At 40.6% G+C, this 16,357-nt stretch overlaps 1 protein-coding gene across 6 annotated transcripts in view; it reads left to right on the forward strand.

Annotated features, from left to right (window-relative positions):
- Positions 1-4,347: 4,347 nt before the first annotated feature.
- The window catches only part of ttc39c (tetratricopeptide repeat domain 39C), a 187,097-nt gene continuing 175,087 nt past the window's right edge, over positions 4,348-16,357 (forward strand). For 4 of the 6 annotated variants that reach the window (XM_072257499.1, XM_072257489.1, XM_072257478.1 and 1 more), the window contains exon 1: positions 4,348-4,702. In XM_072257499.1, the coding sequence (XP_072113600.1) occupies positions 4,548-4,702 (155 nt within the window). In that variant the 5' untranslated portion in view covers positions 4,348-4,547. The remainder of the gene's footprint in view (positions 4,703-16,357) is intronic. The other 2 variants (XM_072257517.1, XM_072257509.1) reach the window with 2 other exon arrangements.

Here is a 16,357-nt window from a genome sequence, read left to right on the forward strand (position 1 = left end):
TTCAAAAAGGGAGAGAGGCAAAACAACTGAAATTATAGGCCAGTTATCTGACCTCAGTAGTTGGGAAGATGTTGAAGTCGATTGTTAAGGATGTGGTTTCGGGGTATTTGGAGGCACATTATAAAATAGGCTGTAGTCAGCATGGTTTCCTTAAGGGAAAATCTTGTCTGACAAATCTATTAGAACTCTTTGAAGAAATAACAAGCAGAACAGACAAATCAGAATCAGTAGAAGTTGTGTGCTTGGATTTTCAGAAGGCCTTTGAGAAAGTGCCACACATGAAGCTGCTTAAGTTAAAAACCCATGGTATTACAGAAAAAATTATAGCATGGATAGAATATTAGTTGATTGACAGGAGACGAAGAGTGGGATTAAAGGGAGCCTTTTCTGGTAGGCAGCCAGTGACTAGTGATGTTTCACATGAGTCAGTATTAGTACCGCTTCTTTTTGCATTATATTTCAATGATTTGGATGATGGAATTAATGGCTTTGTCACCAATTAGCAGACGATATGAAGAGAGCTGGAGGGGCAGATAATATTGAGGAAGCAGAGAGGCTACAGAAGGACATAGACAGATTTGGAGAATGGGCAAAGAAGTGGCAGACGGAATACAGTGCCGGTTCCATCTGCAAAAAGCAGCATTTTCCTGTGGCTAACAATTTTAATTCCCATTCCAATGTGTTGGTCCATGGCCTCCTCTACTGCCACTCTCAGGCAGGAAGAGCAATATGTAATATTCTGTCTGAATAACCTCCAATCTGCTGACATGAACATCCACTTCTCCAACTTCCAGCAACTTTCCCCCCTCCCTCTTCCTTCTTCAATTCCCCACTCTGGCCTCCCTTTTACCTCTTCTCTTCTCCTCAACTGCCTATCACCCCACCCCAGTCCCACCTGCCTCGGTGCCCCTCCTCTTTCCATTTCTCTCATGGTCCATTCCCCTCTCATATCAGATTCCTTCCTCTCCTCACCTTCTTCCACTTATCACCTCCCAGGTTTTTACTTCAGCTCCTTTCCCCTCCCCCCCCCACCTTCTTATTGTGGCTTTTTCTGTCTTCCTTTTCAGTCTTGATGAAGGCTCTCAATCTAAAACATCAACTGCTTGTTCATTTCTATAGATGCTGCCTGGCCTGCTGAGTTCCTCTGGGAATATTATTAACATCTTTTTCTGATGTCAGGGGAATCTAGAACTGAAGGGCACATGTTTAAGAAATTGGAATTGGTTTAATATTGTTGCATGTTCTGAGATAGAGTGAAAACTAGGTTTTGCATGCATGCCATCCATACAATAAAAGAATGCAAAGTAAAGTGTTTTACTTACAGGCCAACAATATGTTGCAAGGCCATAATGAAGTTGATTGTGAGGCCAAGAGTCCGTCTTATTATACTCGGAAATTGTTTAATAGTCCTATAACAGCAGGCTATAACCAGTACTCAAGTGCTTTTTGGCTCTCGTGCCTTTTGTTCATTGGGTGGGGGGAGAAGAGAGAATTCCATTTCAAGTGAGTTCCAGTATCACTTCAAGAATGAAAGTACTTCAAGAAAGTCCTCTGTTTTTTTTTGAAAACAACAGATGCATTTATTGACTCATGCAAAAGCCTCACATGTTAACTTTCTGCAACTTGAGCAGTTAAGAGCTTTTTAAAGCAAATGGATTCAAATTTGGTTCAGTAGCAAGAAACAATGGGTGCTTTTGTGGCTGGAAATTGTCATCAGTGGTACTTCATAGGTCTTGGCTCTTGTCCCATTGCTTTTCATAATATAGGTTAATGATTTCCATGTTTCTTTGGGGAGTATAAACATGCAAGAGTCCTCGATAAACAGGAAGGACCACTTGCTGTAACAGAGGCTGTTTTGGTTGATTTATTATTAGGTCACATGCACCAAGATACAGTGAAAAACTTTGAGTGCCATCCAGATCATGTCGGACATAAGTACATTGAAGTAGTAGAAAAGGACGATCAGAATAGTGTTGTCACTCTATCAAGTGACCTCTCATCAATCGTATCTCCAAACAGAAAAGCCCTAGCTCGTTTGACTTTCCCTCATAATACAGGCTCTTCAATCCAGGCATCCATGCATAATTACATGGAGGGAGCTAAAGAAAAAAAACATTATGCAGAATATGCTGTTGCAGTTACAGGGAAAGTACAGTGTAGGCAGATAAATAAAGTGCAAGGGCCATAATGAGGTAGATTGGGAGATCAACAAATACTGGGAATGCAGACTATCTGAAATTGGAAAATTCAATGTAAACGCTATTGGCTTATGGACTACGCAGTGGAATATGAACTAGGTTTTTCCAGGTTGTGTTTGTACCCATCCTGGCAGTGGAGGGGGGGCAAGGATGGACAGGTCATTTGGGGAATAGATAGGGTGTTAAAGTTATTTGTAACTGGAAGCTTGGGACAGCCATTGCAGACAGATCAAAAACCGATGGATTTGTTCATACTAATTTTGGACTGAAATGAGTCATGTCAAGTCAAACTTACTGCCATGTGAACGTACACATAGGAAAAAATGAATAACTTAATTTTCGCATAGTGTTAGAGACACAACATTCAGAAGAAAAGAATATACATAACTTATTTATAAACTATACTAGAACTGTACAAGAAAAAAACACATTTAGAATCAAAAAATAAACAAAGCTCATTGTAGTGCCAAGTAATCATAGTGTTGGTGAACGGTAGTATTCAGGATTGTGCAGATGGTTCAAGAACTGAATGGTTGAAGGGAATAGCTGTAGTTGAACGTGGTGAGATGTCAGGTAAATTAGTTTATTATCAGTACATATATCAAAGTGCAGTGAAAAATGTTGTTTTGCATGCTATCCGTACAGATCATTTCACTTCTGAGATTGTGCACTGAGGCAGAACAAGGAAAAACAATAACAGAATGCAGAATAAAGTGTCACAGAGAGAGTGCAGTGCAGGCAGACAATAAGTGCAAGGGCAAAATGAGGTAGATTATGACGTCAAGATCCATTTTATCTTAATGGGGGGGCATTCAATAGTTAATAATGGTAGAAATTGACCTTGAGCCTGGTGGTATGTGACTTCAGGCTTTTGTATCCTCTGCCTGAAGGGAGGGGTAAAGAAAAGAGAATGTCCAGGGTGGGTGGGTCCATACTTCCTGCTCGATCTGCAAGATGATGGCAAGGCCTGTGTGATTGGTAACTTTGATGATGGATATAGCCTTCTTGAGGCAGCAACCCCTGTAGATACTACAGATGAGGAGGGGGAATGGATATGCCCATGATGTGCTGGGCTGAATCCACTACTGAAGACTTAAGAGGTTGCAAATGCTGGAATTTGGATCACATTGCCATTCTTTTAGTGTGTGTGGGTGGTTTTGATGTTTTCTTTTGAACGAAGGAGGAGAGGAGAAGGTGACGGTGTGATGCAGTGCGCGCGGCCACTCCGGAATGATATCTGTATTTGTTAAGTAGGGGACCGTGCACAATCCTGATTTGATGGGGACAGACATGAGAAGCACCGAGGAACATCTGGAGAAACTTCTGAAATGCCTGCTTCGCTGCCGCTGCTACTGTGCGATTGAGAACCTCCAGAGGGGAAAGCCCCAAATCCTCGGCTTTGCCTATTGCTTGGCGGCCGGGGCCGCGGTCGAAGTGCTCGGTGTCAGAGGCTCGAAGTTTTCGGATGGACTCAAGAGTCGGCTGCGGTCGGGTGCTTCCAGGGTGCTGCATTGGCAAGTTTGTGGCGCTGGAGGTTCGTGGCAGGGAGTGTTTTTTCTTCCTTCTACTGTCTGCGTGAGATGATGGGACTTTCGAGAGACTTTGAGACTTTTTTTTTTACCATGCCCATGTTCTTTATCAAATTACGGTATTGCTTTGCACTGTTGTAACTATATGTTATAATTATGTGGTTTTTGTCAGTTTTTCAGTCTTGGTCTGGTGTTTCATACTGGAGGAACATTGTATCATTTCTTAATGCATGCATTACTAAATGACAATAAAAGAGGACTGCGTGTCCTCATAATCTAATCTAATAATCTAATCAATGGCTTTCTTTGTTTCATGGCCATCTGGAGAAGACATCTCAGAGATGTACACTGCATACATACTTTGACAATAAATTAACCTTTCATGGTGCAAAAATAACACAAATGGCTCTTGGAATTCAGCAGGACGAGCAGCATCTGTGGAGACAAAAGGTGGTTTGCTTTCAGATCCACACCCTACATTGCACTGAGGTGGATTGCTTGACAAGACAAGGAGAGAGAGGGCGTGCCTCTCAGAGAGCGCTACAGCGCTGATTGGTTGAGTCCGAGGGCGCCGTTGCCAGGACATCATCTGCGCGTTGCGAGGTGTGTGCTGGGAGCGAGCGTAGCGGACGCGGAAGGGGCAGCGCACCGGGCGATGGAGTGAGCGGCGCCGTCTGACCCGGGGATTGTGTGAAGAGCCGGGGCCCAGGTCGACCTGACAAACCACGGGACCTCGGCCAGCTGGGGCCGAGCCGAACATAAGGCCGTTGTCACTGCCGCCGCGACTCTTGTCAATCCCATCCGGATTGGGAAGAGAGCGATGGAGCGCAGGCGGCTGGAGACGGCGGGTTCGAGCTCGGGCTCGGCGGCCGCGGGACCCCTGCCGCTGGACGACGCCGAACTGGCGCTGGCTGGGATCAACATGCTGCTAAACAACGGCTTCAGGGAATCGGACCAGCTCTTCAAAAAATACCGGTCAGTCAGGCATACAGATGGGAGAAATCGGGCGCGCTCGGTGGGATCGGCTCAGCTCGGCTAGGCTCGTGCGTGTTCGGTAGCGCTCGGGCTGGACTCGGGTACATTTGGCGATCCTCGGGTCCCTTCGGCTGCACTCGGAGAGGGTTCGGATCCAATCGTCTGGGCTCCTGTGTGTTCGGTAGCACTGGTGCAGGTCTCTATGCTGCTGCTGATGGAAATCTGAACGGGGCGACACAGTGGTGCAGGGGGTAGAGCCGCCCTCTCATAGTAATCTGGGTTCGAACCTGAGCCGGGGTTTGTTTGTGTGGAGTTTGCAGATTGGTTTCCTTCATCCCAAAGACACGGTTTGGCTGATTGCTCCCTTTTAAACTGTACTGAGTGTTAGGGGGATTGTGGATAGGAATGTGAGGAGAATAAAACAGGATTTAACTGGGATATCTGGCACATTATGTGATCTATGATTCTAAAGTAATGGAAATGCTCACCAGTCCTCATCGGAAGATCAGAGGTGGACAGGGTCAGTAAATTTACATTCCTATTTACTATTACTATTTCGGAGGACTTGTCCAGGGCCCAGTATGTAAGTCTAATTACGGAGAACGCACGGCGGCGCCTCTACTTAGTTAGGAGTTTGCGAAGATTCAGCATGGCATCTAAAACGTTGACAAACTTCTATAGATGTGGAAAGTATACTGACTGGCTGCATCACAGCCTGATAATGGAAAATCTTACAAAATGTAGTGGATACGGCCCAGTCCATCATCCATCACCCATCACGGCATCTGCTGAAATCTGTAGTGAGAAAACAAACTGCTGGAGGAACTCAGTGGGTCAGACAGCATCTGTAGAGACAGAGAGAGAGTTGGTGTTTCAGGTGGTGACTACAGGTCTGAAAAAAAGAAGTATAAGTGGCAGAAAAGGTGATGGATGGGTAGAACAATAACATGCTATAACTCTAAATAGATGGGACAAAATCATACAAGTATCTAAGCTTGCTTATTTTATATTTATTGTATTACTGTCATTTTTTTGTTCTACATCAGGCCGAGAGTAACAATTATTTCATTCTCCTTTACATTTGTGTACTGGAAATGGGTTAGTATGACAGAAGCACTTTGTGCTTCTTTGTGTTATGTGTGTTGGAACGCACCAAGCAGTAACGGCTGAATTAATGGAGAGACACCAATATGCTGAAGTCACAGATGGATGGTTGAAACAAAAGGCTGTTTCTAAAACAGGAAGGAAGAGCAAGTTTCCCTCGGGTTGGAAAATATAATATTGTCTGAAGACATCGGTGTGCCTGGATTGAAAATGAGTTGTTCCTCAAGCTCATTGTAACAATGGAGTAGGCCACAGGCCATCAGAGTGAGATGGAGACTCAGAATTAGGTTTATTGTCACTGATGTATATTGTGAAATGTATTGTTTGTGGTGGCAGTACAGTGCAATACACAAAAGATCATAAGTATTACAAAAAGAGAGCCAAATCGTGAGGTTGTGTTCATAGGTTCAGTGATTGTTCATTGATCTGATGGAAATTGTTCCTAAAACATTGAGTGTGGGTTTTAAGGCTCCTATACATCCTCCCTGATGGTAGTAATGAGAGGAGGCATGTGCTGACTGGTGAGGCTTTTTAATTATGTATGCCTACTTCTTGAGGCATTAGAAGCTTGGGGTCAATACAGGTGATGTGCAAATATGGAAATTGGTAGGATGGAAGGTGAAGGAGTGACTGCAGAGGAGTAGGAAATAGAGATCCTTGCCTTTGACTCCACTAGCCTCCATATTCAGCTGACTGTCTGCATGGTTTCACTACAAGGCCCTTCTTCCTCTTCTGAGCATTTCAGAGGGATCGCTTGCTTGGTGACTCCTGTTCTGCTCTTTCCCATACAATCCCAAAAAATGCAATAACGTTTTACCTCTTGCCTTCCCACTGTCCAGAAACCCAGCATATCCAGGTGAAGCAGCAACTCACTTGAATTTCTAACACTCTGTGTTTGCAATAATCTCTACATTGACTGAACCAAGTACTGACTGTGATCCCTTTGTGGAGCACCTGCATGCGATGTACAGGATTGACATTGAGCGTTTTGTGTACCACTTTAATTCTCCAACCCATTCCCATTCTGACATCCGTATGTGTCCTGTACTGTTACAACAAGACCCAATGCAAACTTGAGGACCATAAGATATAGGAGCAGAAGTAGGCCATTTGGCCCATCAAGTCTGCTCCCCCATTCAATCATGGGCTGATCCAATTCTTCCAGTCATCCCCACTCTCCGGCTTTCACCCCATACCTTTTGATGCCCTGGCTAATCAAGAACCTTTCTATCTCTGCCTTAAATACACCCAATGACTTGGCCTCCACAGCCGCTCATGGCAACAAATTCCACAGATTTACCACCCTCTGACTAAAGTAATTTCTCTGCATCTCTGTCCTTCAATCCTGAAGTCATTCCCTCTTATCCTAGAATCCCCTACCATGGGAAATAACTTTGCCATATCTAATCTGTTCAGGCCTTTTAACATTCAGAATGTTTCTATGAGATTCCCCCCCCCCGCCCCCATTCTCCTGAACTCCAGGGAATACAGCCCAAGAGCTGCCAGATGCTCCTTATATGGTAACCCTTTCATTCCTGGAATCATTCTTGTGAATCTTCTCTGAACCCTCTCCAATGTCAGTATATCTTTCTAAAATAAGGAGCCAAAACTGCGCACAGTACTCCAAGTGTGGTTTCACGAGTGCCTTATAGAGCCTCAACATCACATCCCTGCTCTTATATTCTATACCTCTAGAAATGAATGCCAACATTGCATTCACTTTCTTCATAACTGATTCAACCTGGAGGTTAACCATTATGATGTCCTGCACAAAGATTCCCAAGTCCTTTTGGATCTCTGCATTTTGAATTCTCTCGCCATCTAAATAATAGTCTGCCCGTTTATTTCTTCCGCTAAAGTGCATGACCACACATTTTCCAACATTGTATTTCATTTGCCACTTCTTTGCCCATTCTGCTAAACTATCTAAGGCTCTCTGTGTCCTCAACACTACCTGCTCCTTCACCTGTCTTTGTATCATTGACAAATTTAGCTACAAAATCCATTAATACCGTAGTTCAAATCATTGACATACATCGCAAAAAGACTTCACCCTTCCTATAACCAAGCCTTCATCTTATTTTTGGAGAACCTTATAGCCTTCTGGACTCTCAAATTGTTCAACTCTGAGTAACTTGTTCTTTCTTTTTGACCCTCAGACCTGGCCATTTAGGCCAGTCATGCATCTGTGATATTTAGCTCTGTTTTCTCTCTAGTATTACACCTTGGCATTGCCCACACCCCTGCTATTAGTAATCCATGCTATCAGTAAACACTCAAAGGGGCATATTACCTCAATTGGTCACACCATTTGAACTATCCATCGACTCCTGCCTTCTTTGCAACTGCAAATTAGCTTGTTTTCTCTCTTAGTTAAATTCTGATGAAGGCTTTTGTAACTGAAGCTTTAATTCAAATACTGCCTGAGCTGATGTTTTCCCAGCACCTTCTGGTTTTATTAATGTTTTTCGACATCATTTTGCTCAAGCCAGCTGATGAAATATAAGCTATCTAGTTTATTAGAGGAAGGTTAATGGTTGGAAAATTCACTCTGTTAGTAGTGATGGAAGAACAGGTTACTTTTTGCTTTGAGGAATGAGATATATTTGAAGTGTAAAATTTTGCCAAAAGCTGTTTGAAGGTATTGTCATAAAGTATTTGATGCTAGGTGTTGAGCAATCTCATAACTGTTGGAGCAGCATTTGTTTTCTTTGTAAGTTAAAGATGATGCAATTTGCTTTAGTTCCCTTTTTCTTCATGCATTGTCATTCCATATGGTCTGGAATGACTAGCTTGATGATTTACTGAATGTTTCAGACAGGAACAATGTTTTTCAGTAGATCCCGTTCGGAATTATGAAGTCTTTTCATTTACTTGGAGTAGAGTTAGAAATATTCTAGTGTGCATTCTCTCTGGGTGCTGTTCAATTTGTCAATCACCAACGGGTGATAACTTACAGAAAACACTAATGGTCTACTCTATTTATTTGTTCTATCGTCTAGTGCACCTCTATCAAGTCACCTCTCAACGTCTTTAAATTCCAAGAGATGAGAACCAAAGTTCACTCAACTTACTGTCATAAGATATGCCCTCTAATCCAGGAAGCATCCTGGTAAATCCCTGCACCTTCTCTAAAGGTTTCACACCCTTCCTTTAACAAGGGAACCAGAACTGAACACAATACTCCAAGTGTGGTCTAACTAGAGTTATTTGGAGCTACAACATTACTTCCTGTCTTTAACATTGTGCTCTGCCTTCAAGTTTGACTTTCCAAAGTTTATCATTTCACACTTTTTCCAGACTGAATCCATTTGCCACTTCTCAGCCCAGCTCTGCATCATCTTGTCAATGTTCCATTGTAACCCACAACAAATTTCTTACGACCCACAACACCTGACCTTTGTGTCATCTGCAAACTCACTAACCCACCTTCCACTTCCTCATCCAAGTTATTTATAAAATAGACACAGAGAGCTGGGGTCCCAGCACAGATCTCTGTGGAATACCACTGGTCACGATGTCTAGGCAGAATATTCTCCAGTTACTACCACTCTCTGCCTTTTGTATCCGCACAGCCAAGTTACCCTGGATCCAATGCCTCCTGACTTTCTGAGTAAACACTTTATGAAAATCCTTACAAATCACATCCAATGCTATACCTTCATCAATCTGTTTATAGTCACTTCCTTGAAGAATTCAGTCTTGTGATGTGAGCATGACCTACTCCTCACAAAGCTGTGCTGTCAATCCCTAATCAGACTATTCTTCTCTAAATATTCATAAATCCTATCTATAAGAATCCTTACCAATACCAATCAGACTCGCTGGTCTACAATGTCAGTATTATCCCTACTATCGTTTTTGAACAAAGGAGTAAAATTTGACGGACTCTCTTGGCGGCACTAGATGGAGTAGGTCATATTTTGGCTGGGCTCCGGACATTTTTCAATTTTCTTATCACCCTTCTATTATATATATCAAAGTGTCTTTAACACCTTTATGTGTTTGAATTTTGAACTTTAATTGACGGAAATGTCTACCAGACTAAGAGAGGCGTTAGCCAAAGGCAAAGAAACTGATAATGGAAATGGGAAGAAGGAAGGTACTTCGAACAACCTAAACAGCCTCAACTTACTTCGCAAGCTATCTCGAATTTATTGGATGAAAAACTCGACAAGAGATTCACTACATTGGAAGTAATGTTGAAGGAGAATCAAAGTAAATTAATAGCACTTGGAAAAGAGAGCGAGAAACAGCAACGGCAAATTTCAGAGCTTATTGAAGAGGGGAAACAGAGGTATTCCAGAATGAACGCTTTGGAAGAGAAATTAAATTAGACTTCTCGTACATCAGAGCAGTATAAAGCCAAGATTATTGATTTGGAGAATCGTAGTCGCAGACAGAATTTGCGAATAATAGACTTAGTGAAGACATTGAGAGCGGGGACCTTACTAAATTTTTTTCTCAATTCTTAATGGAAGTCTTTGGCTCAGAGGTCTTCTCCTCTCCTTCGGTACTCGATAGTGTGCATCGATCGCTAAGACCGAAACCTTCGAGAGAGTTACATCCACGTCCTGTAATTCTCCGATTTCACTATGTGAGTACTAAGGAGCACTTAATTTGAATTGCTCGTCGGAGAGGAATTCTTGTACATCATAATCTTAAGTTTTGTTTGGTTGAAGATTATCACCCTGAGGTATGGCAAGAAAAATCGCGTTTTAAATCGGTGATGTCGGAACTATATCAAAGGAATTTTCAACGGCGTTGCTATACCCCGCCCGCTTAAGAGTTGTTTTGCCCGATAATTTGTTTAAATAGTTTAAATCCGTGGATGACACACAACAATTTTTCAAAGAACATTCCTTGAGCTCCGATGTTTAATTAATTTACCATTCTTTAAGTTTGTATACACCTGGTTTATTAGTTAATAACCAGCTTATAGATTCGGACATCTTATGTTCGTAGAGCTTTGGCCTTGGGCTGAGTCCTCTGGTATTTTGTTTTCGCTTTTGTTTGCTCTATGTTAATATCCCTTTTCTTATCCTTGATTATTTTATTTTTCTTTTTTTTAAATGTCCGTTTTAGAAAATTATTAAGACTCTAACTTGGTGATTGATTTTTTCTTGAAATATTATTAAGATTGTACTCTTTTATTTCTTAAGACCAGGTCTTTTGAAATGGTCTGCAAAGGGTTGTTTTTTCATCTAACTGTGTTTGGCATTCCTATTGCAATGTTTCAACTATGGGTAGTTTTTATTTTATTTTTTAGAATTGGAGATTTGCTGTCAAGAGAGATGGGGATTGGGTGGTTCTTAGGTAGTTTACTGGCTGCCTATTGGCCAGGTTTTGGGGCTTTGTGGGAGGGGGAGGAGGTTGTTTTTACTTTATTTTTCTTCACTTGAGCTGACATGAAACTACAAAAATGTCTGTATTGTTGTAACTTCCGGTTCCTCTTTAAACTTTTGTTCCTCTTCCTGATTCATGAGTTTCCTGTGCAATTTGGTTAACCCTTTACTTACCTTATGGTTTATTTAAGGAAAATGGATAATATTATTAACTTTGTTTCATGGAATACGAATGGTATGAATCATCCAATTAAACGGAAGAAGTTTTTTTAAAAGTTTTTCATAGATTGAATGCTTAGATTATTTTTGCGCAGGAGACTTGTGAGAAAGGAGGATAATCAGTGTCTTTTTTTGGTTTTGGAAGGAACAACAGTTTCATTCAAACTCATCGACCAAAGTGAAAGGTGTTTCCATTTTTATAGATTCTTTGATCTCATTTATTCATTATGATATAATCTCAGACCCATATGGTAGCTTTCTATTAATTACTGGTTTACTTTATAACCAAAGAGTAGTTTTGGTTAATGTTTATGCACCAAATATTGATTATCCTGAATTTTTTAAGCATTTATTTGTATCTCTTCCCAATTTAAATGAATATATGTTACTAATGGGCGGTGATTTTAATTGTTGTTTGAATCCTATGATGGATAGGTCTGCGCCCAATCAGGCACTTCCAAACAAATCTGCTATTTTTCCTGACGAAGGGTCTTGGCCCAAAACGTCGACTGTACCTCTACCTAGAGATGCTGCCTGGCCTGCTTTTATGTGTGTTGCTTGAAATTCCAGCATCTGCAGATTTCCTTGTGTTTGCTATTTTTATTAATTCCTTTTTAGTTGACTCAGGAATTTTAGACGTTTGGAGGTTTTTAGATACTAATGATAAAGAGTTCTTTTTCTTTTCTCCATGTATATCATAATTACTCTAGAATTGATTACTTTTTATTGATTCTCAATTTGTCACTACCTGTAAGTATGATACAATCACCATTTCCGACCATGCGCCTTTGAAATTATCAATTAAATTTAGGGATGCAATTCTTAGTACTAGATAATGGCAGTTTAATTCTATTTTGCTTCAGGATTAAAATTTTGATAATTTTGTTAAAGAACAGATTGGATTTTTCTTTACATCTAACTCAATGGAAGAAGTATCCATTAGGATATTATGGGATACCTTTAAAGTATATATCCGTGGGCAAATTATTTCATACTCTGCTGGAGTGAAATAACGTATTAATAGTGAAGTACGTACACTGGCTGATAAGATTAAAGAAATTGATAAAAAATATTCTATTGCTCCTAATTTGGAGCTTTATAAAGAGAGAGTTGAACTTCAGATGCAACATAGACTGTTATTAACAGCCCCAATTGAAAATCAGTTACTTAAAACTAAGAGTCAATTTTACATACATGGTGATAAATCAGGTAAATTACTGGCTAATCAATTGAAAGCTGCTTTGGCGAAACACCAGATTAATAAAGTTCATAGACGGGACTTTGGCCTATTTTATCATGTGCCTCCAAGTACCCTAAAACCTCATGCTTAATAATGGACTCCATCATCTTCCCAACCACTTAAATCTGGTTAATTGGCTTATAATTTCTTTTGTTTTGCTTCCCTCCCTTCAATAAAGAGAGGAGTGAGATTTGTATGTTTTCAATCCTCCAATACCATTGCACAATCTAGTGATTCTTGAAAGATCATTACTAATACTTCCACAGTCTCTTCAGCTACCTCTTTCTGAACCCTGTGGTGTAGTCCATCTTTACCTTCAGACCTTTCAGATTTCCAAGCACTTTCTCCTTAGAAATAGCAACTACACTCACTTCTGCCTGACACTTTAAAATTTCTGGCATACTGATGGTGTCTTCCACAGTAAAGACCAATGCAAAATAAGTTTTGTCTGCCATTTTTGGGCCCCAATAGTACCTCTCCAACATACTCTTCCAGCTATCCGTTATCTATTCTCGCTTCTCTTTTACTCTTTACTGTATATATCGGGGGGGGGGGGGGGGGAGAACTTTTGATATCCTCTTTGATATTATTGGCTAGCTTACCTTCCTATTTCATCTTTTCTCTCCTTGTTATTTTTTCTTAGTTGCTTTCTGTTGGTTTTTAAGAGCTTCTCAATCCTCTAGCTTCCCACTAATTTTTTCTATTTTGCTTTTATACTGTTATTGACTACCTTTGTCAGCCAGGGTAGCCTTATCTTCCCTTTTAGAATACTTCTTCTTTGGGATGTATCTATCCTGCACCTTCAAAATTGCTCCCAGAAACTCCAGCCATTGCCGTTCTGTCATCATCCCTGCTTGTGGCCCCTTCCAATCAACTTCGGCCAACTTCACTCTCATGCCTCTGTAGTTTCCTTTACCCTACATTACTGCTGCTACATCTGATTTTAGCTTTTCTATCTCAAACTGCATGATGAATTCTATCATATTATGATAACTGCCTCCCAGGGATTCTTTTACCTTCAGCTCTCTGATCAAATCTGGTACATTACACAACATCCAAACGAGAACTGCCTTTTCCCTGGTGGGCTCAACCACAAGTTGCTCTAAAAATCATTTCAGGTATTCCACAAATTCCTTCTCATGGGATTCAACATCAACCTGATTTTCCCAATCTATTAAAATACCCCATGACTATTGTAACATTGCCCTTTTGACATGCCTTTTCTATCTCCTATTGTAAGTTGTACCCCACATCCTGGTTACAATTCGGAGGCCTGTATATACTGTAACTCCCATCAAGGTCTTTCTACCCTTACAGTCCTTACCTTGACCTGCAGTGATTCTACATCTTCCAATCCTATGTCATCTCCTTCTGAAGATTTGATTTCATTTTTTACCAGCAGAACCACCCCCCCACCCACCTGCCCTTTCAATATAATGTGTATCGTTGGATGTTAAGTTTCCAACTATGATCTTTCAGCCATGACTCAGTAATGCTCACGTCGTACCTGCTGATCTCTAAATGCACTACAAGATTATTTATCTTATTCCATATGGTGCAATCATTCAAATACCTTCAGTCCTGTATTTATCATCCTTTTCAATTTTGCCACCATGTTATCGTAAGTTTTCAGTCGGGCGCCTGTGGCTCGGACAGATTCAGCGGGGGGCCATGGTCGAGTGATTGGCGACTTGGCCTTAGTCTGGTGAGGAGGATGTGAGGACACCCTGCAGGACTAAAAAACACAAGACCTGACAAAAGGTGGATGAGTTCCATGTGAGCCAACGGCCATTTTCCGTGGAAGAGATTAAAGCCTCACCACGTATCTACAAATCGTATGCCATGCACCTAGTTAGAAAAGACATGATGAACTTGGGTGCTGCACCGTATACCTGGACCTACCCAAGGCCTCCGCTTAAGGAAGGGCCGAGCTCGAAGAAGCGGCCGCGGCTGGAGGCCGATACGGCCTCGAGCTTGAGTTTGGCGGGGGCGGGCGGTGCCAAGGCGGCTTGCGAGAACAAACTGGAGGAGAGGCTGTACTCGGTGCTGTCGCAAGATCGGAGAAGATGGAGGTGCATAGCCACCAACCCCGGATTCGGGACGGCACCCACTGACTGACTGACTGAGACGAGATGGTAATTTGATGGTTGACCATGATGAAATTAATAAATCTTTTCAAGAATTGTATACCAATTTATATCAGTCAATTTCCTGATGAACCTACCATAATGCCTGAATTTTTAAAGAAACTAAATATTCCGAAATTACCAGCTGATGAACGTTTAACATTAGATGCACCCATTACTGAAGAGGAAATAAAGAAAGCAATTTTTTTCAATGAATTCTAGTAAAGCATCTGGCCCGGATGTGTATATGGTTGAATTTTATAAATCTTTTTCAGACGTACTTTCTCCCTGGTTACGTAGAATTTTTAAAGATGCCTTATCTGTAGGTAAATTACCACAATCCTCTTAAGAAGCATCTATCTCATTAATTCCTAAAAAAGATAAAGATCCCACTGAATGTGCATCATGTAGACCTAGATCTTTGTTGAATGTGGATTCTAAAATCTTTTCCAAAATATTAGCAATTAGAATAGAGAAGGTACTACCACAAATAGTCTCCGAAGATCAGACAGGATTGATTAAAAATCGTTAGTCACAGTTTAATGTTAGGAGGCTAATAAACATTGTATACCCTACTTCAGTTAAAACTGTGTTATTTCGCTTGACACTGAAAAGGCATTCGACAGACTTGAATGGGAATATTTATTTGATATATTTGAGAAATTTAATTTCAGATCAAAATTTATATCCTAGATTCAATTGATATATCGTACACCTCTGGCTGCTGTATTTACCAATAATCAGAGATCCCCGTTTTTTAGGCTTTTTCGAGGTACTAGACAGGGCTGTCCTTTAAGCCCTTTTTGATATTGCCCTGGAGCCCTTGGCAATTGCTGTTCATGATCCACCTAATATATTTGGCATTATTCGTGGGAATAGGATGCATAAAGTATCACTATATGCAGATGACCTGTTAATATACATCTCCAACCCAGAGAAATCCATTCCTGCAGTAATAACACTATTTGCTCAGTTGAGTGGTTTTTCTGGTTATAAACTGAATCTTGATAAGAGTGTGCTTTTCCCATTAAATATGCAAGTTCCAATTTATAGACAATTACCATTTAGATTAGTTACTGATTATTTTACTTATTTGGGTGTTAAAATTACTAAGAAGGATAAGGTCTATTTAAAGTTAATTTTTTTACCCTTAATTGATCATGTTAAACTGTTTACTAAATGGTCACCATTGTCTTTATCTTTGATTGGTCAAATTAATACTATTAAGATGATTATTTTACCTACATTTCTGTATCTATATCCCTAAATCTCTTTTTGATACTATTGATTCTAAAATTCCTTCATGTATATGGCAGACTAGAAATCCCAGGTTAAGTAAGAAATATTTACAGACATCAAAAAAAAAGGCGGTTTGGCTTTGCAAAATCTTAGATTTTACTACTGGGGAATTAACATTTGATAGTTAACGTTGTGGACACAAGAATTAGATGAAGCTCAATGTCCACGATGGATGAACTTCGGTGGGAATCTAGACAAGGATTTTTGCTGGCTTCTATTCTAGGAATTGTGCTTCCCTTTACACTTACTAAATTGAATAAACAAATGATAAATCCAATAATTAAACATACAATACGAATATGGTTTCAATTTTGTAAATTCT

This window comes from Mobula birostris, chromosome 1 (assembly GCF_030028105.1).
Source record: "Mobula birostris isolate sMobBir1 chromosome 1, sMobBir1.hap1, whole genome shotgun sequence".
NCBI classification, from domain to species: domain Eukaryota; kingdom Metazoa; phylum Chordata; class Chondrichthyes; order Myliobatiformes; family Myliobatidae; genus Mobula; species Mobula birostris.